The sequence below is a fragment of the Blastocystis hominis genome (genome assembly GCF_000151665.1).
Source record: "Blastocystis hominis, Singapore isolate B (sub-type 7) whole genome shotgun sequence assembly, scaffold_7".
Classification (NCBI taxonomy): domain Eukaryota; class Bigyra; order Opalinata; family Blastocystidae; genus Blastocystis; species Blastocystis hominis.
In genome coordinates, this window is record NW_013171866.1 from 189,072 (window position 1) to 216,642 (window position 27,571).

Below are 27,571 nucleotides of genomic sequence, written 5' to 3' on the forward strand. Positions count from 1 at the left end.
AAGTTGACACACCCCTACAGAAATCATAGTCAAAGTAGCCTCCATCCGAGATCGACAATCGCGGCACCACATTCATCGACTGCAGTTCCTGGAACAGCAATTTACACGCATACGGAATGCGAATCTTCGACACATGCTCGCCCGACTTGCAATATTCGCACCACTCTTCCTGGCACAGCAACCCGCACTTCCCGCAAATGCTCGCCAAGAACGGATCGCTCGACAGCAGCAATCGCTCGATCAGCAGCATCGACGTTCCATGCGCCACCAGACAATCGCGCTCCATTTCTCCCACACGCAGACCGCCGTCACGCGATCGTCCCTGCGTCGGCTGGTGCGTCAGCGCCATCCGCGGCCCCTTCGCGCGTGCAAACACTTTATCCTTCACCATGTGCTTCAATCGCTGATAATACACCGGACCTGTGAAGATATACGCGCGCAGCGGCTCGCCGGTAATGCCTATCCCTCACTCAATCTTCTTCCTCCCCTACCGCTATAGAACAAATCCTTCCCGCTGTAATTGAAGCCATGACGAATCAGTTCCTCCGCGCAATCCTCGATGTCCGTGCCTCCAAAAATCGTTCCGAATTTCCGCTCGCCGTCCCACAATCCCGCCTTTCCTGCGAGCAACTCCATCATCTTCCCGACCGTCATTCGCGACGGGAATCCGTGCGGATTCATGATCATGTCCGGGTAGATTCCCGCGGTAGAGAAGGGGAGATTCTCCTGCCCAGTGATCAGACCGACGACTCCTTTCTGTCCATGGCGCGAGGAGAACTTATCGCCTAATTCAGGGCGTCGCATATCGCGCACCATCGTCTTAATCACGAAGTACTCGTTGTCTGTCGTGGTGATCAGTACTTTGTCCACATAGCCGCCGCTTTCTTTGTACTTCACGGGCGCTGCGCGGAGCTGATCGCGGTCCGCTCCGAAGCTTCCCGTGTCCATCGGCACGTGCTTGTTCACCATGATGTCGCCTGGGTGGATCGGAACGCCGCTCTCCACGATTCCGTCGCTGCCTAGCGCTTTGTACGGCTCGAAGAGCCGGTTCCACGTGTGGTCGTCGATGTTTTTCTGATCCTCTCTGCGCGGCGGACCTTTGATGAGATCGCTGCTTCCGTTGGGGTATTTCTTGAGCGAGAAGACCTGCTTCTTGCTGATCACCACGCGGCCATAGCCGCGATCGATCGACGCGCGATTGAGCACGACCGCGTCCTCGATATCGTATCCGGAATAGCTCATCACGGCGACCATGGCGTTCTGCCCTGCAGGGAGCTGCGAGAAATGGAGAAGGTCCAGCACGCGCGAGCGAACCATCGGCATCATGGGGTACACCATCACGTTCAGAGGCGACACGTCGACGCGTTGCTGCTGGTTGCACGCGACGGTGCCGATCGCCTGCTTGCCCATAGCGCACTGATACGTGTTTCGAGGCGATTGGTTGTGATCGGGGTACGGAATCAGCGAGGCCACGATCCCGAGAATCGACACGGGATCGATCTCCATGTGTGTGTGCGCTGGCGTGATGTCTTTGTCCGTCACCGCGATCAAACACGAGTTCTCCTCGTTCACGTCGATGTATTCGATCACGCCCGCGCGCACCAGCTCCTGGATCGTGATCGTGCCGCGTCGAATCCCGTCTGTGTGCGCTTTGGTCAGGAACGGGCGTCCCGTTTCCCGGTTGAGAACCAGCAGCGGCCTGCAAATGCGGCCTCCATCGCACGACAAGTGCACACAGCGGCGAATTCGGTCGTAATACACGCTCACGAACGCGCCGAGCAATCCGCGGCGACGCAGCTGCCGCACGCCCCGCACCAGCGCCTGCGGCTGCGAATGCACGCCGAGCAGCCCTCCGTTGAGGAAGACGAGACTCGCAGGACGCGCGTAGAGCTCCTCCGCGCCGAAGAGCCCGACGTCGAGAACGCCGAGATCGTAGGCGACCTGGCGCAGCGCTTTTTCGTCCTGGTCGATGGTGATGTAGGCGAGAATGGTGAGACTTTTGACCAGACCGCACTGCTCGCCTTCCGGCGTGTCGCTGGGACACACCATGCCGAACTGCGAGGGCTGCAGTGCGCGCGGCCCGCTGATCTTCTGCGCCTTTTCGACGTGCGATCGGATTCGCGTCATGTGTCCGATGGCTGCGATGTACGACAAGCGCGTGACCGGCTAGACCGTCAGAGAGAAAGAGGGGAAGAAAACCTCGGCGACGCCTTTGCGATCGATGTGGAATCGCTTGAGAACCCAGTTTCCGGATTTGATGGCGTTGACGCAGCCGTTGGTGATGATGTCGTGGAACTGCTGCATGACGGGGACCACATCGAACGCGTTCACACGCGTCGTCTATGCGTTCATTCGCGCTCTCTGCTATACTTTCTGGAGCGATTTGTTCACGAACTCCTTCACTTTCGCGTTGTACATCTTAAACAGATCCTCGAAGAGCAGCGACATCAAATCGCCCGCCGTCTCGATTCGCTTGTTTCCGTAGTAATCCTTGTCGCTCAGCAGCGAATGATCGAAAATGCACTGAAGACATTCGCGCGTCATATACGCCAAATACACGCATTTCGGCCAGAAATCATAGCGAACCACCGGCACGTGGCACAGAATCGTCGTGTTGAAGACTTCGCGGCCTTCCTCTTCCGCGGATCGCTTCCGGCTCCATCGGCCTTTTCGCATGCTCACGAGAGATCCCACCCATTTCAAAGCTTGCTGCTGGGTGAAGATGCCGAGCTCGTGGGCTTCTTCGATGCTCTGGTTGAAGTACGTGCGGTATTTCGGCTCGTTTCCGATCTGGATGTTAGCAAGCGAGTAATATAAAAGAGAGTACCAATGCCATGATCTCTTGATCGCTTTCGATGCCCATGCAGCGGAATGCGATGCAGATAGGAATGTCCTTTGTGAATACATTGTGCTTGAGATACAGCTTCCCCTTTTTCTCCAACACGTAGCATCGACTCTTTCTTTCGGCTGTGGAGCTGGTTACGTTCACCTACCCTTCAATGCTGCAAGAAAAACACGTACAACGATCGTTCCATCGTCGTTGATATCGCAGAGAACTCGGTTTTTGCTCATTTGCTCGCCAGAAAGAAGCACCTTCTCATTGCCCTTTACGATGAAGTAACCGCCAGGATCGTAGAGACACTCCTGCATTGCTGCGAGCTCGGCGGGGCTTTTGTTGCGGAGAACACACTTGCACGAATGGAGCATAATGGGGATCTGACCGATCCTCACCTTCTTGCGAATAATCTTATCTCCCAGAGTATAGATGATGTCCGCGAAAATGGGAGCTGAGTAGGTAAGACTACGCTTACGACACTCCATTGGGGTGATCTACCGATCAGCAAGGCTCTTCTACATGGACTTTGTTATTTATGATGCTGGAATCTTCGAGAACCATAGGCTCGCCTACTTCTATCTTCTCATAGCGAACAAAGAATTTGTGGTTCACATCGCTGCGGATTTCCTTGTTCGCCTCCATGATCTTTCGAATGCCGGAATTCAAAAAGTAATTGAACGAGTCAATCTGTTGTTTCACAAGACCTCGGTTCTAGTAGGTTAATTGCGCTCTCGATTCTCTACTCTCATGAACTCAGGAATTAGTTGCCATTTATCTTCCTTATCGGGAAAATCAGGGGGCGACTTGTATTCTATCGCTAATCTCTGTACCGACAGTCTATACCCTCATTGACCCTTGGAAAACAGGTATGGAAACTCATTTTCTAAGGCGCCCACAAAAGTCCAAAAACCTTCCAAAGAATGGAATTCCAGAAAAAGTCTAAAACAAACAAACAAACTCCATCATCCATTCACCCAATCACACACCGACCCCCTTTTCACTAACTCTGCACCGCCAACTTCATCAGATGCTCCATGAACACCTTCAGAGACACGTCATCGGTCAACACCGGAGCACATGTCGTATCGAACGAATTCTGCGTCACTACACATCACGCGCCGCCTCTTTTCCCACCCGACGGATTCACCTTGGCCATCAAGAACCGCGCCTGACTCTTTCCTTCGTCGCAGAGAATGAATCGCGGCACGGGGAACCGGTCTACGGTCAATCTTCGCCGAAACGCCCACCCTCCATGATGTTCTGCGCGTCCTCCTGCGGCATTTCCAGCAGCTGCTTGAAGTTCGCGTGCTCGGGCTGGTTCTGGTAGCCGGCGTCGCGCCAGGCGACGATGGTGGCTCCGTGGAAGACGACGAGCGTGAAGAAGGTGTCGAGAAGGAGGAGAACGTCGGGACGCACGGAGGTGGCGTCGAGCAGCACGGCCTGCGGCGGCGCGTTGAAGGAGTAGGAGATGAGGGCGGGCTGGATCATGACCAGACAGTTGCTGGTGGGCTGGCGACAGAGCATCATGCGGTGCTGCGCGTGAGAGGGAAGGGAGAGAGAGAAGGTACGTAGCAGGACTCATCGGGAGAGTAGTTGATGTGCTGCATGAACTGGCTGCGACGAAGATGGAACATGAACTGCGGGAAGATCGCGAATTCGGGGGAGAGACGGAAGGAGTTGGGGTCGTCGGGGCGGTAGTCCGCGAATTTCGAGCAGAGCCGAATCAACGAGCGGTCGATCCAGCGCAGAACGTCCGACACGGGCTTCGTTTCACGCCTCTCCCCGCTCCTACCTCCTCCAGCAAGCGCTGCGTGGCCAGACGCGCGATGATTACTGCGGCGCACTCCTGGTCGAACGACGCGGCCACGGGCTGCATGTGCGCGAAGTCCATGTGCCAGCCTCCGCTGACGGTGGTCACGCGGCGGCGCAGCCGGCCATTGGGGTGCGTGTAGGTGGTCACCAGCTGCAGGCAGCGACGGCGATTCTGGATGGACGACTCCTCGCTGTTGCACACTTCGAAGTAGAACGCCAGCGTCGTAGTGGGGTCGATGCAACCCAGATACCACGAGTTCGTGCCGCTCTATCGTTCACTAACGCGCTAACCGCTATGGTACCTCGCCGATCTCCAGCTCGCCCACGCAGGGACCCGCCTTCTTCAGCGACATGCACGGACCGATGCACCCGCTCACCTTGAACTCCTTCGTCGTCTGCAGCTCGATCGTCGCGCCGAATCCCATCATCAGCGACCCCGCGTCTGCTCCTCATTCTCCCCACAAAACGCCCACCGCCCTCGCGGTACTCGTCCGGATACACCTGGAACACATGGCTGAGCGAGCTGCCGAACACGGACTGGCTGAAGAAGTCGCCGAGCAGGCACAGTCCGCCGGTGGTTTCGATGCAGGACCGCATTTCGAGGAGTCCGACCTGGTCGAGACAGCACGCGAACAGATCCACGGTCTGGTGGTTCTTGCGGCATCGCTCCGCGACGCGTTCGTAGAACTTCTGCGCCTCCTTGAGGTAGGGCGCCTTGTCGTGCTCGATATCCACGTTAGCGCGGATGGTTTCTTCCAGACTGGTCCCCACGATGCACCCGGGACCCGACGTGCACGGACCGCCCACGAAGAGCATCACGTGCGCCGGCGATTGCGGACACGCGATCTCCAGCAGCGACGACGCCACGGACAGAGCACAGCCAGTGCTGCGCTCCGCGCGGTGCTGCGCGCCCACGGGCCACTACGCGATGAGAAAGGAAGGGAAAGCGGACAGGGTCCTTCTCTAACTCGCTGAGAAGCGTGTCGATCACCGAAGAGCAGTCGCCGTAGGGCATGATGAACCGCGAGGCGGAGGTGGCGGCACCGATCTAGGATTGGGGAAACGGGGAAACTCGACTTGGGACTGAGCGACGGAGCCGCGAAGACCCAGCATATCCGCGACTTTCGAAGTGGGGTATTCCTTCGTGCCGTTGAACACGTAGGAGCGGGAGATCTCCGTCTGTGTCAGCTCGTGCACCTCAACGTGGGTGCCGAAGGAGATGACGCCGACCAGCGCGTTGTCGGGGAGATACGCAAGGTTCTGCTGCAATGCGTCCTTCAGACTGTTCAACTCCTTCGCGTCCACCGTGGTGTCGATTACGATCAGGAACACGGGGGGAATGCTCTGGCGGCCCTGTATCTCGTACTCCACTGTTGTGTACGAAGGCATGACTTCGTAGGGGAGAGAGGTCTCGTTTATTCCCTGGGCATACTCGGGAGGGAAGTGGTTTCGCTGTCCGCAGAACGGGCAGGTCCAAAGCTTCGCACGGAAGTCAATCTGGCTAAACGTGATTTCGCTTCGCTGCGATTACCAGTAAGGATTCAGATACGCACCGCAATTCGGCTGTCTGCAACGAACCGGCTGATAAGGAAGAGCGGGCGGCATTCCGTAAATCGTCTTCAGAGGAGAATATCTATGCATCAGCGCCGATTTCCGACGCAATACAAGCAAGCCATAGGAATAACACACTTTGTTGCCTCCATGCGTGTTCCAGGCCACGTATTGAACGTGAATCGGATTCCGTCGCGTTCATCGGCCTCTGCGATATTTGTTATGCTGTTGTTCATAGCTCAGAGCAGTTTTTGCTCAAATGAAAAACTCGTGATGAAACCGCGGGAAAACGACTCTTTTCAACAAACATTGGATTCACCCTTATTGCTTCTCCCCTTCGAATCAGTCCCATTCTCGCACATCATTCCATCCTTACTGCTGATTCTTCTCCAGCCAAGCATTATGGAGCTTTTCCTGCGCCTGGTAGAGCTTCATGATCTTCTTGAGTCCGCTCTTGGTGATCGGCTCTCCCTTCGCATCGTGCGTGGGAATTCCGCGCTCGTCGAACTGCGAATACAGCTCCGTCATGCCCAAGAACATCGTTTTGGGGTCGATCTTGGCCTTCTCCTCCTTCTCTTTTTCCTTCTTCATTCGCTCTTCCTCCTTTCGCTTCTTCTCCAATTCCTTCTCCTTCTGCAGCTGCAGCTTCTTCTCTCGCTCCGCGATCAGCGTCTCCTTCGCCTCCAGCTTCCAGATCGTCCCGTTCGCCGTGTCCTCCAACCGGATCCCCACGAACGGCAGAATATCATCGCGGATCTACGTGGAAGGTTCCCCGTTTCCCCACTTCGTCGCAGAGCTTCAGCAGAGCGGCCGGATCGGCCCGATTCTTCTTCACTACCGCTCATCACGCGCCCTCATCGCTACCTTCACTGCGGAATTTGGACAGGATTTCCACGACGGGGCTCAGCACGGCCTCGCGGTCCGCGGCCTCCTCCCCCGCGGCAAACCCGATCTTGGGCTCGGGCTCGATGAGTCCGAAGACGCGGAACATCTGGCTGACGAAGCCGGCGCAGGAGAGAACGAGCGGAGCGACGATGTGCTTGGCGGTCTCGAGATAGCGGTACACGGCGCGGACGAGGCCTTCCAACGCCTCCATCGCGCCGGCCGTGTCGAAGTCGTCGCACAGACAGGTCTAGAAATAAAAAAAGCGAGGAGGAGAGACGTGGACGGAGGTGCGGGCGGCGTCGAGCTGCGCGTTGAGCTGGACCTCGGCGTCGTCCCAGCGCTGCGGCTGGTCGGCGGTGAGCTGGCGCAGCGTGGCCTTGACGTTGTGGAAGAACTCGGCGAAGAGCTTCTCCTTGGCGCGAGCCTCCTCCATGGCGCCGTCGGAGTAGTTCATGGTGGTGTTCCACTTGTGCAGGAGGAAGTAGATGCGGATCTGGCTCGGCGTGAACTGCTGCAGCGTCTGGCGGATCGTGATGAAGTTCTTCAGCGACTTCGACATCTTCAGACCGTCGATGTTCAGGTGGCCCGTGTGCAGGAAGTAGTTCACCGACTGCCTACCCCTCAGTTCCACGGTTCGGCGCTACGAGCACTCCATGTACGCCTCGCTCTGCGCCATTTCGTTCGTGTGGTGCGGCAGACGCAGGTCCACGCCGCCCGAGTGCACGTCGATCCGCCCGTCGCTGATCGTCTTGAAAATGCTGAACGACATCGCGGAGCACTCGATGTGCCATCCCGGACGTCCGGCGCCCCACGGAGAATTCCACATCGGCTCGCCGGGCTTGCTCGCCTTCCACAGCGCGAAGTCGTTCGGGTGGCGCTTCTCCGACGCGAAGTCTTGCTCTTCTTCCGTGTTGACGTTGCCAACCATCTCCGGAACTAGAGAGAGAGAAAGGACAGCATGGGCAGTACTCAGCTTTCCGTACACGTGGTTCTTCTGGAAGGACGTCGTGTCGAAGTAGACACTCCCGTTCGCTTCGTAGGCGTAGCCGTTGTTGATGATACCCTGAATCATCTCGATGATTTCGTCCACGTACTGGGAGGGAGACAGAAATGGGAAAAATGTACTTCGGAGACGCGGGTGATCACGTTCGCAGTGCGGCAACCCAGCGTTTTCATGTCCTCCATAAACTCGTTCTCGTACTTTCGGGCGAGCTCGGTGAACGGAATTCCAGCTTCAGTCGATCTTTCGTGTCAATTGACACCGATTCCATATACCTCTTGATGATCTTGTCATCGATGTCCGTAATGTTCATCACAAACTGCACGTCGTAGTTAAAGTAATCGCGGAGAATACGCATGATAATGTCCTGACTCAGATAGGTTCTGCACTTCACAGAAACCACGTTTCTCTACCTAGCATGGCCCATGTGAGCGACATCATACACAGTAGGACCACAGCTGTACCACAATACTTTGCGAGGAATCATCGTGATGAAGGGAACCTATTTCTCACTCCTTTTACTCTGATTCACCTTTGTACGGGTCAAGCTATTCGTCACCATGATGGGAGTGCGATTCAACTCCTCTCCCTTCTCATTCTTAATGATTTCAGGTTGAATCCAGTTAGACAACATGGTCTTCTCTGTTTCCATTTTTCCGTTTCAATACGTCAAATACAGAATTCTTTTCTGGACAAGTGACAGTTAAAAAATCGCGGGAATTGAAAACTGCTCAGAAAAAGCGATGAATCCAATTCGTTACATTCAAAATGTATTGACAAATCGTCAGTACTTTTGGCACTTCTTTTGGATGATGCTTCTCGGAGAATGTGTCTTGGGGTGCTTGTTTATCCGATTTGTGCCGTGTATGTCTCTTTCGATCGGAGAATAATGAGATAGACACCGAAATCGATTGGAAAGCGTACATGGATGAAGTGGGGGGCGCGATCACGAAAACGCTGGATTACACACAACTGCGAGGCGAAACGGGTATCTATTTGATGTGGAATCGATTGTGAATTAGGTCCGCTCGTGTATCCTGCGGGTTTTGTGTATGTCTATTCGCTTCTCTATTATCTAACCGACGGAGGAGTCAACATTCGACTCGGTATCTAGTTTCGATGCATTGTGATCCTAGCTCAGTACATTTTCTTGGGTCTCTATCTTGCAACGGAGGCCGTCGTTATGATTCTCTATCACCGATCCAAGGTGGTGCCACAGTGGGCGATGCTGTTCCTGGCGCTCTCCAAACGTCTCAAGAGCATCTACTATCTGCGTCTGTTTAACGAATCCGTTCTGATGCTCCCCGTGTATCTCTCAATGTGCCATGCTCCCCTCCTTCTTGATTTCTCCATAGTCTGCTCTTTACCTATCAACAATGGTTCTGGGGCATGCTTCTCCTCTCCATTTCGCTCTCCATCAAAATGAACGTGCTTCTCTTCTTCCCCGCGGTTCTGCTTCTTCTCTTTGAAGTCGCTCCCCCTTTTCCCTCCCATTTAGTCCGTCGGTGTTACGCGCGCCATTCTGCTTCTGCTGCTCTGTGCCATCGTCCAGATCGTTGTGGGTGCTCCCTTCATCGTTACCAATCCCATGGGATACTTCTCTCGTGCTTTCGAATTCGTGGCTCCGCCTCAGCCTTCTCAGCTGTAGAGCCGCACGTTTACCTACAAGTGGACTGTAAACTTCAAATTTCTACCCTACGAGGTGCGACACGAAAATAAAAATAATGACGGTTTTAGATTTTCGTGTTGCCCAAATTTGGCGCGCTTTTGCTTCTTCTCCAGCTTTCTCTCCTTCTCTGCTTTATCTTCTTCCGATGGACGCAGTAGATGATGCTCGGGATTGGTGAGTAGGCCGATGGGCGGGATTTGGAGAGTCGTTCAGAGCGATCCCTTCGCTCCGAAGCCTCGAAACTTGCTCGTGCGCGCCTTTGACTGGTTCTGTATTCGCACGGACGCTGTGAAGCTGACGACCGAACATATTCTAACGACTCTTTTCATTAGCAATTTCATTGGAGTGGTTTGCTCAAGATCGTTGCATTACCAGTACTACTGCTGGTACGCCGCCACATTGCCGTATCTGCTGTGGCGTACGGAGATTCCGGATCTTTTGGTTGGAACAGAGAGGGACGTTCACTGTAGAAACCGATGCTGTTGTTATCGATCGAAGTCGCGTATAACGTGTATCCTTCAACTCCGGCGTCGTCACTGCTTCTTCAGGTAGCACACTGGGTGCTTCTGCTTTGTTTGTGGATGAGGAAGTGTGATATTTCCTGTTGCATTGTTGGTGGGAGGTTATTTGATAGACGAAAGACAGGAAGAGAGCGAAAAGAAGAATAATTAGTAGAATATTTGGTTATCGTTTGTTTGATAAGAATCAAATCACTGTACGGCTCCCCTTGATAATGATATGTACATGGAGTATAGTTGTTTTTACGAATTATCTCGATGGGGAGAAAGCGAGCAGATGTTTGGAATGAATTCGAGGAGAGTGACAAGGACGGTTCATTTAAGGCACGTAGGGTGCGGTGTATCCATTGTGGGCACGAATTCACTGCACATGCAAATAGAATGAAGGAGCATCTCCGCGACTGTCCGCAGTATAAAGAGGTTGGTTTCGTTGTGAAAATGAACATCGTAGGCTCTGTTCAAAGGAACTGCAAGACCGATTGATCTCACATCCACCCATTACGACACACAAAAATCCATGGAATATTCTGGTTCATCGAATCAAAATCTCCCAGAAGTACTTCTTTCGTTGTTCTGTGATTGCTAGTCCCTTCCTCGGATCGTGTATCGCATGGGGATCGTAGGTGGTGGAAATGGTTCTGTTATGGGGCCACTTCACATTTCAGCTTGTTTCGCTCAATATTTTCATTTACAGTAGTGACACAAACTCGCAGAGCTCGTTTGGTTGCAGGCTGTTTCTCCTCTGATCCCATCAAAGCCAAAGCAGCCGGAGCGCAGTATGGAATTCAACGCTCCCGAGTTTACAAATCGTAGCTATTATCTACACATGATAAAAGCACAAGGTTTGAAGAAATGATCCAGCGAGAGACGAATATCCCTGATTCAGAGCGTGTAAACGCCATCATCGTCGCGTCTCCCACCGGATCGCACTATTCCATCGTATTAACCGCTTTAGAGAACGGTTTTCACGTGATCTGCGAAACGCCTCTCTGTTTTTCAGAAGAAGAAGCGTTCAAATTGGCTCATGTCGCCATCGAAAAAAACCTCATTTGCGCAATCTCTCATCCTTACTGTTACTACGGCATGGTCCGCTATGCCCGCGATCTCATCGCCAACAATGCCATCGGCGAAGTGATCTCCATCCGTGCTTCCTACCTCCAAAACGCCGGAATTCTCGAGAAAGACGCGAGTTCGTGGCGCTTCGTGAGCTCGCAAGGTGGGATCTCGTACTGCTTCTCGGACTTGGGGGTGCAAACCTATCAATTAATCGCGTTTGTCACGCAATTGACCCCCACGCGCGTTTCTGGGTGTCTTTCCCGCACGTACACGAATCGAGCAACCGATGACAACGGATGTGCATTGCTGCAGATGAAGGAAGGCGTGTTTTGCGACATCCACGCTTCGAAAACGTCGCTGCTCCACGACAATTTTCTCTCGATCGAAGTCGACGGAACGACCGGCGCGATTCATTGGGACCTCGATTCGCCCAATCAGCTCATTTATCAGCGGATCCACATGAACAAACAGGTGCTGACGCCGGATTCGCCGCCGGTGATGGACCATCTGCGCGGGCGATACAATCGATTGCCTCGCGGACACGCGGAGGTGGGGCAGGGAAGCGAAATCGAAGCGTAGGGATTCGTTGAAGCGATGGCGAACATGTACGACGCGATTTTCAACGCGATCGATCTCTCGGCGAGCAAGATGATGCGGTCGATTCCTGCGGATTACGTTTGGTTGGTTTGGAGGAGGTTAGGAGATAGCCGAGCGTGTTGAGAGGCGTGGAAGGCGTCGTGTTTTTGAATCGCGTGCTGGAGAGCGCGCAGCGAGGATCGTTGTGGATCGAAATGCCGCCGCCGCCGACGTTTGAGTCGATTGCAGCGACGTCCGTAAGCGCTCCGGCTGTGAATAGTGAGAATGGAGGAGAGGAGTGAAGCGCGCAGATTTCAATAATCCGCTGTCGATCAATTATTCGATGATGAATCCGTTGCAGCCGATGAATTTGGGTTTGATGCCCTCCGTAGATGAGCCTAGCATTCCTCCAGATCAAACTGGTGTGTGGCGTGTTTGTTGAAAACAGAAAGAAAGGAAGGAAGAGTTTTAGCGTTGACATTCTAATTGACGATAATGGGCGAGTCGAATTCCTTCTTCAAGAGCAGTCGCCCATTCGGGAATCTTCACAGTGAAAGGAAAAGAGGGAAAATGGAGAAGCCGATCCTTCGAAAAGCGTTTAAACAGAAACTGGACACGCTTTGGATTCAGTTGCGTGGACCCGCGCAATTCAACAGCATTATCAGATGAAGAATCGAATGAAATCCGCGTTGGATGGGCGAGTTCGCTGCGAAGTTTGGAAGGAACTTGGGGATTGGTGGGGAATGAGTGAAGTAAAGGATGAAACCGGGTAGTCATTGATTGATTCAATTCATTCGATTCAATTCAATTCAATGCATTCAATTCAATTCAATTCAACTCATTCATTCATTCATTCATTCAATTCAAATTGGGGATATGTGCTCGCGATAATACTCGCCAAACTGCTTCTCGAACTCACGTACACACCAATAAGTATTGAACGTGCATTGCTGGCGCGGATGGGAATAAAGCTGCGTGAACTGCTCGAACGAAGAGTGGTTTGCATGGCACGCAAACGCGGGGAGAATCAGAATTCGATGAAGAACGATCGCTGTTAACAAAGCCGTTTCCAAAGCTTGCTGCTCTTCTTCTATAACAAATCAATTCACTGTGTTGAATCGTCTACCAAGGGAAGCAGAGGCGGGAAGCGCGTCGTAAGAGAGGAAATAGCGATCTGGATTGGAGTAATAATCGCTATCCGTGTAGTAGAGACCGAGTTCTTTGATGCGATACACCTTCGCTTCCGATGTCATGATCCAATTATTATGGAACATGACGCACGTATCGCCTAATTCAAATCGAATTCCAATCCTTACAAGGAAGATCTGAAGCCAAAATATGATGCGTTTCTTCAAAGAAATACCAACCTGGAGAGAATTGGTGGAGAGGCAGAAGCAGCATTCGCAAGTTCGAGTGAAGCATTGTATCGATCGCCAGACTCAGAGCCACTTGATGCCGCATACTTCGATTTTCGAGGTGGTTTTTCCATGCTTGATTAAAGAGCGAATTGGATCGCGGCGTGTTCGCGACGTAACTACAATAAACAAAGCAAAGTGCAGAAACATGAAGCCGCTGTTTCGCTCGCGAGCTGTATCTGCGCTTTCTTCACGCTGGATTTGAATGTCCCAATTGCCGGTGCCCAGATATTCGAACGGATTCTTAAAATAAACGACGTCCACATCGCTGAGGAGCGGATTATAGTTGCACTGGAGAACGTGAAGCACAGCGAGCGTTTTCATGTTCGCTTTCGTTGCAAAAGCATAGGAACCGTAGTCAGAGGAACTAGAAGTACTGATGGAAATATCCAATTCAAGGAGGACGGATGGAATCCCCCAATCTTGTAATGTCTAGTTCGAAAGACAGAGATACATCTACTTTGTAGGTTCGTTTGTCCATTGCAAATGCGATAAAGTTGGTAATATGCAATGGAAGAAGACTGCTGTGATAAAAACTGTAAAACTGTGGCAAGAACGCAAAATCGAAAACTGATATAATCACGTTTTTCTTGATTGCGACTTTTTCCAACAAAGGTAACAAATCAGGACTTGGAGTGAGTTGCGAGGAGCGAAGTCCATGACGAGGCATCTCCAGGTGCACATCGCTTATTTCTCTCACCTCTCTACCTTCTACGACAGGATCCTTCCTTTTTATAGAGGCATTCAGAGCAAACTACAAACTATTTGGAATTTTCAAGAATTACACTTGTATTTGACAGGAATCGATAAAGCATATATAGATTGACCACAATCACTAGGAACACAGTCAAAAACACACAACGAGCTATTAGTCTCCTGGTTCTCCTTCTCTTCTTTCTTTGAGCAAAACCTTGCCTCCTCATAGAATTAAGGACAAAAAACTGTATGTTAAGAGGTTTTACGTTTGATGAGAGTGCGAATTCAAGTCAATCAATTGTTGGATTTCAATTAAGATGAGATGGTCAACTCTTCGAATAGGTTTTCTCAGCCTAATCGACTCGCCTATGCTTTCAACACATTTTGTATAGATATTTGGATTTATAAAATAGGAATTCATCGAAATGATATAGAAACATATTATTTGTTGCATAGTGAAATAGGAATCTATGATAATAAAATAGAATTGTGAAAATTTGTAACAATGAACGAATTCCATTAATTATTCGCAGTCATTGAACTAACTATCAAAACTTAAGTCAAAGCATAAAGATGTCTCTATCGATTCCTTACAACGAGAAACATTTATAATTATGTTTAAAAGTGACAGATCCAAGAGCTAATACAGATTATCAAGAAAACGAGCCATACTACTCAGAACCATCATAATCTTGTTCAATATATAAAATTTTTACATATTAAATAACAAATATGATAATTGTCTTGGAATGATCCAAAAATAGTGTCGCAATCAACAATTCCAAAAATATGGAGGATTCTTCCACGATTGGTTTTTCTTATTTGTAGAGTATTAACCCTATCTAAGAATGAGCTTTATTGCCGGTTTGACTGGATGCTGCATTGGTTTACTGACAAAGCTTTATAGCAACTCTCTTCGCAAGTTGCCTTACATGAGAGGTAGGAGTGTTATTATGCTGCCATCTTCTTACGTTTTGTGTAGAGCCTTGGGAACATCTGATTTATATGGGCGTGGGAGGCTTCTCTTTCTATTACGCCAAGAAGTTTATCGTACGCTGAATTGTGATGATTCTGAGGATTGTAGGATAGAGAAAAGAACTCTCTGCGTACAATGCTGGTTGACTTGGATAGAGAGGATGTTTACGGAACGCAAGATAAGAAAATTGAATAAAGCACTGTTTCCTTTGTTTTGATTACACACATACCTTTCCAGTACACATTTCGCAGCCATAGGGTCAGGTGCATGTTTGCCTGTCTTATTGCATCTATATCACTTTTTCAGTCAACAGTGCATCACTACGAACAAGATTATCCTCACCACAATAACATTCGCAAGATGAACGAATATAAGCGGATTGAGGAGTGAGTTGCTAAATGGCATTCTGAAAAATAGATTGCTGTATGATTTGTCAAGCCAACTGAAGGAGTTTGGAGATGCAGCAACTCGTTTATATTCGTGTCAACAAAGAATAGAATCAGCAAATATATACACCGAAAACTTTATAAATGCGATCTCTGCCTCGAAAGCAATTTTGTCATTCTCTCCTCCTATAGTAGAACCTGTAATTTGTTTTGTTATTTCCTTAGTAGTAGGTGGTAGAAGAGGAACCAAAGAAAGAATTGCCCAACTCACAACCAGTTCTTGACTCGAGTCGTAATGATTGGTAACCATTTTAAATGGTAGAATCATCCACAACACCCAATCCGAAAGTTGAGAAATCGAGCTCATCGGTTCCTAAAGGTCCTTCCCAAAAGCGTCAGCGTGTTGCTCAGCCAGTGAAAGATGCGTTGTTTTCACTTGAACGTGAAAAGGAAAGCTTGCCTCGCAAGTTGCGTACTCCAGAAAACATAGCAAAGCTAGAAACAATTCTTCGCTTTATTGCTGGTAGAAAAAAGGAGGGAGCGTAGGTAGAGCCGGTTTCGTGTCTCTTGTAGTGTGCTGAGGGATATTGTTACATTGATGAAAGACACGACGTTGCATTGTAATGAATATCTTGGAGCGCTGATAAAAGTTGAGGAGGTAGAACGAAAACAAAGGAAGAACGTAAAGATTTGGTGGAGTGTTGTTTGTAGGAACTTGTATATACACTTCATCCGAATCGATATTTCAAATATCTTAATAGCTAAATTGTTTGCGAGCGTTTCTATATGTTTTTTCTACCAAATACTTTTCCCACTATTTTCGATGATTAGTCCCATTGGTGTATTTGATGGGGTCCATTTTTTCGTAATCCCTATGACAGCCACCAGGCTGAAGGAAAACAACGAAAAAATGATTTCCTTGTTGAAAACAGGGGCAGCCACTGCATTGTCAAAAATAGATGATGATGTGACACACATCATCTGTAACAGTGCAGATTTTTCAATCGCTCAGAAGTCTGTGAGCGATTCGGCGTTTTGCTCGTTTGTTACACCAAAATGGGTTTTCATTTCATATTCTTTGCATTATTGCCTTCCTGTTGTAGGGCGTTAACGAATAGTGGTGTAATTGTGTGTAGAGAAGCTATTCTGCAGATTCTTTTAGTTTCTTTTCTGGTTTTGTCTTCTACTTCCACAATATTTCCATTCCTTTAAATCAGGTTTATCTTCCGCTTTGCATTCATCGTGGAGGACAAGTAAGTCTCGATTTCGAACCATAATTTAGGTGATCACATCTGTGATGAGTCAGTGCACACACATTATCGTTTTTAATCACACGCGACCCTTAAATCTTCCCCCTGAAATCACCACCTTTCCCCAGATTCATGTAGTGAGTGAGCTTTGGCTAGAGTCGTGTCTCCGCAGCAAGAGTCTCGTCGATGACACTCCCTATCTCCTTCAGCCAGTGAACACGGAGGACGGTACATCGCTTCAATCCGAACTTGAGTCTTGTAGTTCCTGTCTCTTTTCAGCTCCAAACCACGCGTTATATCTTTGAGTGGGAGAACGATATCCGTGCATCGGTCGACAATCTCTTCGATGGCTGTACCTCCGACTATTCTACCGCCTTTTCCGTTTTCTCTTTGATTGTTTTGCTCATTGACAGAACGTACGGATCCTCTTTCTTCCCAATCTGGACCGGTACTCGCTTGATTCTCCCTTCATTGCTAGCCAAGAGCAATTCTTCCTCACCTGCTCCGTTGAGAAAATGGGCGGCCGCGTGCTTCCCTTCGTCCAAACCCTCGAGCACACCCTCGAAATCTACACACAGCAATCCTCTCCCAACGCTCTCACTCACATCATCTGTCCCTACCTCCGCTCCGGTCAGCGTCGTCGTCTCCAGCGATGTCTCGGCTCGTACCCCGCGCAAATCCTCTCCAGCAACTGGCTTTATTCCTGCATCGATCAATACACTTGTCTCTCAACAAGCCAGCTAAACCCTTGGGACACGCAGCTCTTCGCTCCAGCGGTGGAGTAGCGACGGAGAGTAGCTTGAACGTAGTGCTGCGATTCCGGAGATGCGCGAGTGCGTGATTTCGGTGACAGGGTTTACAGCGGAGACGACTCCGACGCGAGAACAAGTGAAGAGCGCGATTGATACGATCGGAGCGTGTTATATGGGTCCGCTGTGCAAGGATCACACGACGCATTTGGTGTGTGAGGGGACGAATAGGTAGGAGAAAGGAAGAGAAGTGAGGGAAAGCGATAAATACGCGGCGGCGAAGACGTGGGAAGCGTCGATCCAGATCGTGAGAGTTGAGTGGTTGTTGGAGTGTTTGAAAAGATGGGAGAAAGTGGACGAGAAGGACTATCGGTTGGCGGATGGGGTTGGAGACGAGGAAGATAATATTTCGACGGGGGATGAGGAAGACGAGATCGAAACGGCCGATGAAGATGAAAAAGAAAAAGAAAAAGTTAATGAAATTGAAAAAGAAAATGAAAAAGAAAATGAAAAAGAAAATGAAATAGAAAATGAAAATGAAAAGATGGAGATTGAAGCAAAGGAAGAAGAATTGGAGCAAAGGAAGGATTCGAATGCGGATGGATCGGAGAGTCGAAGTGAAAGTGCAGAGTTGGAAGGGGATCAGCCGACGCTGCAAGAAATGGACGCGATGCGAGCTCTGTTCGATGATCGGCCTTTTGATCAAATCGAAGCCCCGCAGAAGCGATCCCTGCAGCAATCCCCGCCTTTAGCCAAACGAATCGAAAAAGAAAAAGAGAAAGAAAAAGAGAAAGAGAAAGAAAAAGAGAAAGAAATGGAGATAGAGACAGAGAAAGACGCAGAGGAGAAGGAAAGTGAACCCAAATCGAATGTCGAACCAGAATCAAAACCCAAACCCAAACCAAAAGCCAGCTCCAAGTCAAAACCCCAATCCAAACCAAACCACGAGCCCCAATCCGACTCCAGCTCCCAATCAAAGCCTGAAACCAAACCCGATTCAGAATCCGCTCCGCCCTCCGACTCTCCGATCGCCAAGCCTCGCTATTTCCTCTATTCGGGCGGTACCCTCGACCCCGATCTTCGCGACGCCATTCTCCATCTCGGCGGAAACTACCTCGAAACCCAGTAGGGTTCCCCGTTTCCCCATTCCTCTCAGCGTTTTCGACCCCGCAGCCACGCACTTCCTCATCTCCGACCCCAAGCGAACCGAGAAGTTCCTCGGCTCGGTGGCGTGCGGGCTGTGGATCCTCAAGCCGGAGTACATCAAGGCCTGCGAGCAGGCGGGCCGCTGGGTGGAGGAAGCGGCGTTCGAGTGGACGGCCGTCGACGCCAAGAGCAAAATCGACGGTCCGAGCATCGGGAAATGGCGGAAGCAGGGAGGCCGAGCGTTCGAGAAGGCGAAGTAGCGATGAGGGAAGTGTGTGAAATAGGATTATTCTGGTCGGCGATTTGGTGCCGTCGCGCGATGTGTGGAGGCGGATTATCTGCGCGGCGGGGGGCGAAGTGGCGGTGACGCGCGGAAACACGACGGTGCAGGTGAAGGCGCTGGCGGGGGAGAAGGGAGAGGGGATGCGGCTGTGCGTGATTCCGGTGGATATGCAGGAGACGAGACTGATTAGCTATGTGAAGGAGAGAGGGTTCCAGTGTGTGTCGTCGGAATATGTGGGGGAGAGGAGAGGGAGTGAGGCGTAGTTGCTCGATTATCTCAGTAAAGAACCGATGCCTGATATTAAAGAATATACGTTGCTTTGAAGTGTTTGTTGTTGTGATTGTAAGGACACAAGAATGGATGATTCGTGAGGCTTTTCAAGCCTAATCACACTTCTTTATTGCTTTTCCTTTCGATTTCTGATTTAAAACGTTCTATTTCACACTTCATTCATTCATTCATTCATTCATTCATTCATTCATTCATTCATTCATTCATTCATTCATTCATTCATTCATTTGATTCCACCCATCTGCCTCTTTCTCTCAACAAACACTCCATGAAAGAAGAAACATTTACAGTCCTTTTCCTTTCAAGTCGCCACCGAGATCGGACTGATACCATAATACTGCACTTTCTCTCCATGACGAGCGAGAACGACATCACACGTATCACACATCATCGGAAACAGTTCGCGCACAATCGACACCACTGTTTCCTTATCCTTCTGACACACACTGCAGCAGAACTCCAGCGATTCGTCGATCTTTTTCCCCGGAAACGAAAACGACCATGCCAGAAAGATGCAAGTCTGCGTGATTGCGATAGGAGGGACTTGGAGAGACTCGTATTCTACGATTCACTGCGAGAAGAGGCGAGTACTCATACACACACCGTTGAGAAGCGATTGGTAGTTGGAATAGAGGGAAGAATGCCCTGCATTGTAGAGAATCGTCTCGCCCTCGGTGTATGGAGAATAGGGCGAAAGTCGGAAGTCCAAAACACTCAAGAGATCGAAGAGAAAAGACCGAATCTCCTGAGGTGAATATGTATCACTGATAACACTGCTAATCTCTTTCTACAAATGCACTCCAAACACTACGCCTACATAAGACAAATTATTTGTTCTATTATCATAATATAAGGAAGCAAGGTGAAGACAAAACCAGGACAAAAGTTCCAGTTTCTGCCTTGGAATTACCTTGCAAGAGAGGTATCTATCAAAATAGTTTATCCCAACATATGCAACATTTGCGCTACTACCCTTATCACGGCAAACCTATGAATCAAACCCCTCCAAAATCCAAACTCCGAGCATCCACATATATGTCTGTTCCCTGTACTTGCAGAATGTTACACAATTTTGAACCGATAGCGCATATGATGGATTGGGAATATAAGACGCACCAGGCCTTCGCCCGTCAAGAAGACCTGACTGCGGTCCTTTCAGTATATTCTGATCGAAGAAAAATACACAGTCTACAGTGCTTTCCTCTCTTGTGTCTGTAAGTCTTTCAGAGCACCTTAGAGAAGCAGCCATTCGACTAGTGTTTAATACAAGGGGTCCAAAGAAAAGAATAAACTATGCCCTCCACAAATCAGGCTTTGTATCAAAAAACGTGGGATTCACCTCCACTTTTGATGTGATAGAAGATATGGGACTTTCTTGATTCACAATGGGGGTCATTCTTGATTTATGCCTGCTATATAACACCCAAATTTGCCACGCAGAATAGACTATTGGGGACTAACAAACAATATGCCTCTTAATTCGAATTGATAAACTGCTCATTTCTCGATATCTATGAAGAGACAATGCTTCATATTTAAATGAAAGATTCAATGCATTAAATGAACGCAATCCTGAATAATCGAAGCCAGGGTTGTGCACATGGTTGGAAACAAACACTCCGAGAACACTCAATTACAGTGAAAATCGCTTTAGTTCTCAAACGCGATATCGGCGGACGACCGGATAACCATGTTTTCCAAACGATGCTTTCCGGGCGCATTGACTCGAATAACGCACTGCTCCTCTCTTTTCACGTCGTACCCTCTCATTCTCACCACAATTCCGATGGACATGTCATCCTTGTCAATGTCAAAGTAATGCCATCCCTTGTTCTGCACCCGAACCCCCTTCAACTCAATGGCCGCCTCGGTCTTCTTCCCATTCACCGAGCAATCGTCCTCGATCACACAGCAGCCATCCAGCACAAAATCGTCCAGGAACCAATTGGGCGTTTTGATCACCAGCACCGATCCCTTCTTTATTACCACGTTTTTACCGATATGGCGATGCAGCTCCTCCGTACACACTCCCGCTTCCGGCCACAGACACACATACGCGCCATCCTCGATGATGATGAGCTGCTCCTTCTGCGGATTGCATTCCACACATTCGTTGAGTGTCAGCAACTGCTTGCGGAACAACGCCAAAATATCCGCTTCGCCGCTTCGCGGACTCTCCTCGAAGCCAGTCTTCGCCTTCAAAATTGCCGCGCGCTGATAATCGTTTTTCACAGGAGACCACGCCATAAACCGAGGGAACGTCACTACCAAGCACGTTCGGTTCACCTCCATGACCTTGGACGCTTGCAGAAGCAGTTTCGGGTAATCCTGCATCAATGATTCCAATCGTGTCGGCTGGAGATATTCCGTTTTGGAGCCAGGCTATTCCTCATTTCCTGAGCCAACCCACACCTTATATTTCGGATTGACGAACTCGGGGACGATTCCATGACTCAGATTGATTACCTTCAAATACTCGCGGATATTCATGCACAAATTGTTGCAATTCCCCGGGAATCTGCGCCTCACCGCCTCCTCTCCACGCCTACGGCGAGTACCCCGTTTCGTCCGCGAAATCCCCGCGGGGATCGATGGTGTGGGAAATCACGTCTTCGAGCTGATTGTATTCCACGTTGCACACCATCTCGTCGCCGTTTTCGTGCCTCAGCAAGCACAGTCCGCCCGTCTACGTCTCGTACGGATTGGAATGGTGCGCACCTGTTCGTGCGGACGGCGCTTCACGCAGGTGCTGATCATGTGTGCATCGTTCTTCAGAGAGAGCGCGGCAACGCATGGCATCGTGTAGAAATTGACGGTGTTGGTGTCCTGGAAGAAGAAAACGCGGTGCAAATCATATCGCTCCAGCCATTTCTGGATGATTCCGTCCTACCAGCTCAGGCGAAAAACCACGGGAAATACGCGGTAGAGGCAGAAGTGAACGTCGCCGTGGCCGTGAGGCTTCTTGATGATGTGGCCTTGGGCGTCAACGGCGATTTCGCCCTCGAGATTGCGAACCGCGGGGATGCAATCCTGCATCATGACGTAGACCTGGTCCTCGCTCATTCCGAAGTAGTTGTTCTCCTTCAGGTAGTTCACGGTGCTGATTGTGAGAAGGAAAAGAAAGAGAGAAAACATCTCGTGGTTGTTCTCGGACGTCATGATGGCGAAGGGGAGAATGCAGTTGGGGCGGTTCGAGCGGTGCTGGAATGGAAAGGAGAGAGGGGACGTACCTGAATAGCAAGGATCTTTTTGATGTAGAAGTTCAGGTAGGTGAGATAGGTGAAGGTTTCGATGGGAAGCCCAACCTTGATGCTGTTGTATCCCAAACGTTCACCCAGACCGCCAGCAATCAGAACATACCCACAGTAGGTAAGCTCTTCCATTCCGATTTTCTCCATCTCGTAAAACTCCTTCGTGTTGTACTCAAAGTGAGTTACTGGGGGCACCTAGTCTCGCAGAGAGGAATAAACAAGATACAGAAGGAGTCCAGCCTTGGAAAGGGTTCTCTCCGCGCGAGGACTTGCCGAGAAGGTCTCTGCACTTCTCTACATAGGATTTTAGGCCTCCGGGATAAAAGGCGTCAAAATTCTTGACTTCCTTCACAAACTCATTAACACCTAGAACTCACATTATCCCCGCAAAACAACTCTCTTCCGTAGACAAACCCTTAAGAACGTTTTCCTGGCCACATTCCACAAGATAATCAACAAAATGTTCCTCGTCCTTACCGACGCAACTCTTTCTACAGCTAACTCAACTACCAAGCAGCCAACACAAAATCAATAGCGGAGCTCATGAAAAAACAATTTTGTAACAAACAAATGAGGAAATCATTTGCGCATTTTAAGCTACCATTTGCTTTCTCTCAACCGATCCGCTCACGACTCCGTTCACAAACGACAGAATATTCTCAGCGGTCAATTCGTTCGACGGCGCCAGGTAGTAACCACCCTCATCCGGAATATCCACAATGCTCAGCAGAGGGCACTCCGTCTGCTGAATCATACCACGAATCTGCGTGGACACATCACCAGCCTCACGCACGTAGAAGATGGACACCTCGCCCATGATCTGCTCGGCAATCTGGTTCAGGGTCTCCACCACAGCGTCCTTCTTGGCATCATCGCAGCAATCTCCGTCCATAAACGCCACCAAGCATCGGCGAGCATTGATGTCATCGGGCTCGGCATTGAGGTCCTTCACGGCCGAAGGCAGCCAGGGGAATCCCTCCACACCCGTCGACTTGACCGAGCTGACACCGTCGTCGGTGATGGGCTCCATCTCGGTGTTGCAGAGCACCAGCGTGGGGATTCCTTCGAATCCGAGGATGTTCTTCAGCTTCTGCACAATCGGGCTGTTGTAGCCCAGCGTCATCCACGGCATCGAGCCGTAGTACTCCTTGTACTCCTTCTCGTCGTTGTCCAGAGAGCAGAACACCACCTCGAACGGCTGGCCAGCCTCCTGCAGCTTCTTGTACACCTCGATTAACTGCGGAGTGAACAGCTTGCAAGGACCGCACCAGTGGGCGGAGAAGTACAGACCCACATACTTGCCGGCCACAGCGGCTTCGCCGACCAGCTCGTCGCCCTTGCGGACGTTGGGAGCAACCAGCTCCTTCACGGTGGGCTGCTTCCAAGGGAAACCGTTCTCGTTGGCCAGAACGTCATCCTTGGCGTTGGGGTTCAGCACACCCTCGGGAGAGAGCATAACCAGTCTGGGGATTCCCTCCACAGCGAAGAGCTGAGACAGAGTCTCGCGCAGCTCCGCATTCTTGAAGTCGACCGCCAGCCAAGGCATGGCTCCGTAGTATTCATCAAATCCCTTCTGATCGCTATCCTTGCTGCAGAAAACAATCTCAAAAGGTTGGCCAGCCTTCTTCAGATTCAGATAGATCTTACGAAGAACAGGAGTGAACTGGCGGCAAGGGGCGCACCAATGAGCACTATGAATGAGAAGGCAATAAAAAGGCCTACGAGAAGTATACACCCACCATCTTTCCATTAAGGGTGGAAACATCAACAGGTCCGTTCTTAGAGAGGAGAGTTTCTCCAAATACGCTAGAATAATCAGCCATAACTTACAAATGAATTAATATTAATATGACAAACCACAATAGCAATTAGGGTCAGCTGCGCACAATAATTGGAACCTGTTTATGAGCCCAATTGATACAGAGAAGTTATAATCTTCTAATTACGAACATCTAATCAGCAGTCGATTTTTCGTTCTCTAGCTACTCAATCATGGGGGTGAACCAGGGGTGTATCGATTTGGAAAAATACATGGCTGTCCTTCAAAAATACCTAGCATACTAATGCCCACATTCTCGTGATCAGGTAGGATCCAACCAAAAAGACTAAAATATACTTAAATAAGAGATGTCTTGATTCCTTCAAACAAACACAACCGTCAAATACTAGATAGTCCGGCTTGTGCCTATTCCACGAAAGATTCAAAACAATCTGAAATCAATCATTAATCTTTTGAGTAGAAGAGGGTGATGAATTCTGTGTGTGCTTCATGCTGTCATTGATCGGTAGATACCTCCAGATTGTCTCCGTATCGTGTCTAGGAGCCTTTTTGGACATAGCATAGAACGTCCAATACCTGCTGTGAGAATGGTACAAGAAAAGTTCAGACATTTCTTAAGTGTATTTATTTGGGTAACTTCGTGAAGATTAGCATTCCCTAACAGAGTGTCATGCAAATTCTTGCCACGACTGTCAGTTTATCAACGAGCTTCTATGTTGGGATATAGCTATTTCTTAAACAAAGGTGATCACCTTTCTAGTAACTGCAACATTTCCAGCAGTGAAGGCCACTGCTACTTCCACGAGATTGTGGAACATTTTTCGGTGTGTAAACATATGTTACTGATGAAATCCCACCCCGTCGAAAAATGCATGTTTTGCAATAAATCACTGTATACGCGTCTCATCCACATTCATTGTAGACACAGACAACAACTTCGTCAGAAGTTTGAACACGCCTATGCTTGTCAGGATCCTAAATGCACGAACTCTTCATGCCACAAATGGAAAATGTTTATCACCCACACAAAAACCTGCCCTGTACATTTTCTCTTCTACTTTCACGCTCCAGGGCTGCTGGATGACATTCGACGAAAACCGCGTCAACAGCGTGTATCTGCTCTACCACAACACCTCCAGCGCTCAGCCTCCAACCAAACAAGAGCAATCTCAGTCCCAAGGGATGTACCCTGTCCAGTCGAACTACATGTACCAGCAAAACTATGCAGACCGCAGTCTGGGCTCCTCCTCGCGCTCCCTGCCCGTCTCGATGTCCACATCGCAAGTGATGTCGATGAGCTCGTACCCGAACGTCAAGCAGCAGACAGCGATGTACCCGCACCAGCACGCGATTGGCCACTCGCCGGGCGTTGCGATGCCGATGGACGGGAAGCGGCCTGCGACGCACTCGATGGATTTGGGCAAGCGGCAGCACACGGTGATGCAGGGAGGCGCGACGGCGGGAGCGACGATGCAGAATGCGTACGCGGGGAAGCAGCCGGCGATGCAGAACGCGATGATGAGTCAGCAGAGACAGCCGAACATGCAAGGAATGCAAGGAATGCAAGGAATGCAAGGGATGCAGGGAATGCAGGGAATGCAGAACATGCAAAGCATGCAGGGGATGCAGAACATGCAAGGGATGCAAGGGATGCAAAGCATGCAGAACATGCAGAGCATACAAGGAATGCAGAACATGCAGGGAATGCAAGGAATGCAAAGCATGCAGAACATGCAGGGAATGCAGGGGATGCAAGGTTTGAAAAGTACACAGAGCGTGCAGAGCGTGCAGAGCGTGCAAAGCATGCAAAGTGTGCAGAGTGTGCAGAGCATGCAAAGCGTACAGAACATGCAGAACATGCAGAACATGCAAAATATGCAGAACATGCAGAGAATTCGAAATATGCAGGGGATGCAAAGCATGCAAGGGATGCAAAACATGCAGAGCATGCAAAATATGCAAAATATGCAGAAAATGCAAGGCATGCAAAGCATGCAGAGCATGCAGAGCGTCCAAAACATGCAAGGAATGCAAGGAATGCAAGGAATGCAAGGGATGCAAGGAATGCAAGGGATTCGCAACATGCAGGGGATGCAGATGAAGCAATACGCTTCGCAGACCCTTCGTCAAAACCCCATGCAAAGCGGGTATCCCAACTACGCCATGACTAGCCGTCCTGCGATGCAGCAGCTGCACGATATCAAAATGACCGAGGTACACGATTCTATTTTCCATCGATCGCCTAGCAGCCCAAAGAATCGAGATCGCCGATTATCAAGAAAGACGCAGCTCCACTCACGCTGATTCGCGTCAAAGACCACATGAACAGCATCAAAAAATGCAGGTTTGGACAGGTAGGCTCGCTTGCGATCCTGCTTTCTCTTACGAATAGAATTTCGATGGGGTTGTGGAGAAGATGCTTGAAGTGGGCGAGGAATCGGAGCGTTAGCTGTAGATCTATCTCACTCGCGTACTCAAACTGGTCCGTCAGATTTCGGTTTCGCGCGTGGGAGCAGGGAACTCGCTGGGTTTGGAGCTGGAAGAGAAGAATCCAGTGGTGGAGTATGTGAGACAGTATAGCGAGATAAAGACGACTTCGGGACAACGAAGGAATTTATATTTGATGGGTAAGAGAGGCAGGAAAGAGTCATTGCTAGAACAGCAAGTGAACTCTTCGAAGCAAAAAGTGGAGATCACAGTGGATGATATTCGAAGGTTCATCATGAGCGAAAAGAGCAATGCGACATACTTGCTATCCAAACAAATGATCGTGTAAACTGTTTGTTCAACAAACATTCCAAAAGCGCGCAATTATTTCCATGGGAAACCCTGAGGATTCATCATAACAGAGGTTCTTCCATCACTATTATACACACCCGACTCATCCATCAAGAGCAAAGTGGGAATTCCAGAGACATCAAACGTGTTTCCAAGAGACTGACGAAGATCCTCTCGATCAAAAGGAACAGCCAACCAAGGCATGGTTCCGAAATACTCCTCAAAGTCTCTCTGGCTTCGATCGAAGCTGCAGAACACCACTTCGAAGTCCTTTCCAGCAGCCTTCAGCTGAAGGTAAGTCTGACGAAGCTTGGGAGTAAACATACGGCAAGGAGGGCACCAATGTGCACTAAACAATCAAACATTCCCTGTATTCCCTACGAGAAGTAAAGACCGACCACTTTTCCAGCCAGGTCCGAAGTTGGCACAGGTCCGTTCTTAGAAGCAAGAGTAGCACCGAAAAGCTTTTGATAATCCATTTAAATTAATTTTGATTGAAAAAAGTGTAGGACGGAGTGAGCCAATCAAGTGGCTCATATTCTTCCAATTGAATAGAACTGAAAGCAAACGAATTCGCGAACATGGGGGTCTGGTAGTTCGGCTATTGACATTCCCACACGGTTTTGGTTCCGAACATCCCCGCAGCTTTGACTCCGAACATCCCCGC

At 49.7% G+C, this 27,571-nt stretch overlaps 11 protein-coding genes; 4 read left to right on the forward strand and 7 right to left on the reverse strand.

Annotated features, from left to right (window-relative positions):
- GSBLH_T00004494001 (uncharacterized protein) lies at positions 1-3,478 on the reverse strand (the record flags this gene model as incomplete). XM_013043403.1 has 8 exons in its annotated part: positions 1-165; positions 206-459; positions 492-2,166; positions 2,200-2,340; positions 2,371-2,790; positions 2,828-2,989; positions 3,022-3,330; positions 3,362-3,478. The coding sequence occupies 8 exons, from the start codon at positions 3,476-3,478 to the stop codon at positions 73-75; spliced, it is 3,171 nt and encodes a 1,056-aa protein (XP_012898857.1). The 3' UTR covers positions 1-72.
- A 358-nt stretch (positions 3,479-3,836) lies between these two features.
- On the reverse strand, positions 3,837-6,435 carry GSBLH_T00004495001 (uncharacterized protein; the record flags this gene model as incomplete). The annotated part of the gene is made up of 11 exons (XM_013043404.1): positions 3,837-3,940; positions 3,971-4,054; positions 4,084-4,369; positions 4,405-4,599; positions 4,629-4,916; positions 4,951-5,093; positions 5,122-5,569; positions 5,601-5,696; positions 5,726-6,149; positions 6,180-6,281; positions 6,314-6,435. 11 exons carry the CDS (start codon positions 6,433-6,435, stop codon positions 3,837-3,839), a joined length of 2,292 nt encoding a protein of 763 aa, XP_012898858.1.
- Positions 6,436-6,571: 136 nt separating this feature from the next.
- On the reverse strand, positions 6,572-8,571 carry GSBLH_T00004496001 (uncharacterized protein; the record flags this gene model as incomplete). The annotated part of the gene is made up of 8 exons (XM_013043405.1): positions 6,572-6,955; positions 6,984-7,039; positions 7,070-7,331; positions 7,362-7,698; positions 7,729-8,177; positions 8,210-8,327; positions 8,360-8,467; positions 8,498-8,571. 8 exons carry the CDS (start codon positions 8,569-8,571, stop codon positions 6,572-6,574), a joined length of 1,788 nt encoding a protein of 595 aa, XP_012898859.1.
- Positions 8,572-9,008: 437 nt separating this feature from the next.
- GSBLH_T00004497001 (uncharacterized protein) lies at positions 9,009-10,421 on the forward strand (the record flags this gene model as incomplete). Its single annotated transcript, XM_013043406.1, has 9 exons — positions 9,009-9,072; positions 9,107-9,190; positions 9,221-9,404; positions 9,440-9,554; positions 9,583-9,702; positions 9,733-9,786; positions 9,822-9,907; positions 9,936-10,194; positions 10,224-10,421. The coding sequence occupies 9 exons, from the start codon at positions 9,009-9,011 to the stop codon at positions 10,419-10,421; spliced, it is 1,164 nt and encodes a 387-aa protein (XP_012898860.1).
- A 702-nt stretch (positions 10,422-11,123) lies between these two features.
- GSBLH_T00004498001 (uncharacterized protein) lies at positions 11,124-12,345 on the forward strand (the record flags this gene model as incomplete). The annotated part of the gene is made up of 4 exons (XM_013043407.1): positions 11,124-11,876; positions 11,907-12,011; positions 12,035-12,182; positions 12,215-12,345. The coding sequence occupies 4 exons, from the start codon at positions 11,124-11,126 to the stop codon at positions 12,343-12,345; spliced, it is 1,137 nt and encodes a 378-aa protein (XP_012898861.1).
- A 997-nt stretch (positions 12,346-13,342) lies between these two features.
- Positions 13,343-14,133, reverse strand: GSBLH_T00006824001 (uncharacterized protein; the record flags this gene model as incomplete). The annotated part of the gene is made up of 3 exons (XM_013043408.1): positions 13,343-13,750; positions 13,779-14,072; positions 14,104-14,133. 3 exons carry the CDS (start codon positions 14,131-14,133, stop codon positions 13,343-13,345), a joined length of 732 nt encoding a protein of 243 aa, XP_012898862.1.
- Positions 14,134-14,862: 729 nt separating this feature from the next.
- GSBLH_T00004499001 (uncharacterized protein) lies at positions 14,863-15,195 on the forward strand (the record flags this gene model as incomplete). XM_013043409.1 has 3 exons in its annotated part: positions 14,863-14,953; positions 14,997-15,064; positions 15,099-15,195. The coding sequence occupies 3 exons, from the start codon at positions 14,863-14,865 to the stop codon at positions 15,183-15,185; spliced, it is 246 nt and encodes an 81-aa protein (XP_012898863.1). The 3' UTR covers positions 15,186-15,195.
- A 1,055-nt stretch (positions 15,196-16,250) lies between these two features.
- Positions 16,251-17,629, forward strand: GSBLH_T00006825001 (uncharacterized protein; the record flags this gene model as incomplete). Its single annotated transcript, XM_013043410.1, has 7 exons — positions 16,251-16,475; positions 16,513-16,629; positions 16,659-16,854; positions 16,889-17,042; positions 17,105-17,407; positions 17,436-17,588; positions 17,611-17,629. The coding sequence occupies 7 exons, from the start codon at positions 16,251-16,253 to the stop codon at positions 17,627-17,629; spliced, it is 1,167 nt and encodes a 388-aa protein (XP_012898864.1).
- Positions 17,630-19,363: 1,734 nt separating this feature from the next.
- On the reverse strand, positions 19,364-19,941 carry GSBLH_T00004501001 (uncharacterized protein; the record flags this gene model as incomplete). XM_013043411.1 has 3 exons in its annotated part: positions 19,364-19,656; positions 19,687-19,871; positions 19,913-19,941. The coding sequence occupies 3 exons, from the start codon at positions 19,939-19,941 to the stop codon at positions 19,397-19,399; spliced, it is 474 nt and encodes a 157-aa protein (XP_012898865.1). The 3' UTR covers positions 19,364-19,396.
- A 775-nt stretch (positions 19,942-20,716) lies between these two features.
- GSBLH_T00004502001 (uncharacterized protein) lies at positions 20,717-22,493 on the reverse strand (the record flags this gene model as incomplete). XM_013043412.1 has 6 exons in its annotated part: positions 20,717-21,477; positions 21,508-21,613; positions 21,645-21,781; positions 21,814-21,981; positions 22,015-22,296; positions 22,326-22,493. 6 exons carry the CDS (start codon positions 22,491-22,493, stop codon positions 20,746-20,748), a joined length of 1,593 nt encoding a protein of 530 aa, XP_012898866.1. The 3' UTR covers positions 20,717-20,745.
- Positions 22,494-22,919: 426 nt separating this feature from the next.
- GSBLH_T00004503001 (uncharacterized protein) lies at positions 22,920-27,228 on the reverse strand (the record flags this gene model as incomplete). XM_013043413.1 has 3 exons in its annotated part: positions 22,920-24,037; positions 24,069-24,171; positions 26,955-27,228. 3 exons carry the CDS (start codon positions 27,226-27,228, stop codon positions 22,939-22,941), a joined length of 1,476 nt encoding a protein of 491 aa, XP_012898867.1. The 3' UTR covers positions 22,920-22,938.
- Between the last annotated feature and the right edge of the window lie 343 nt (positions 27,229-27,571).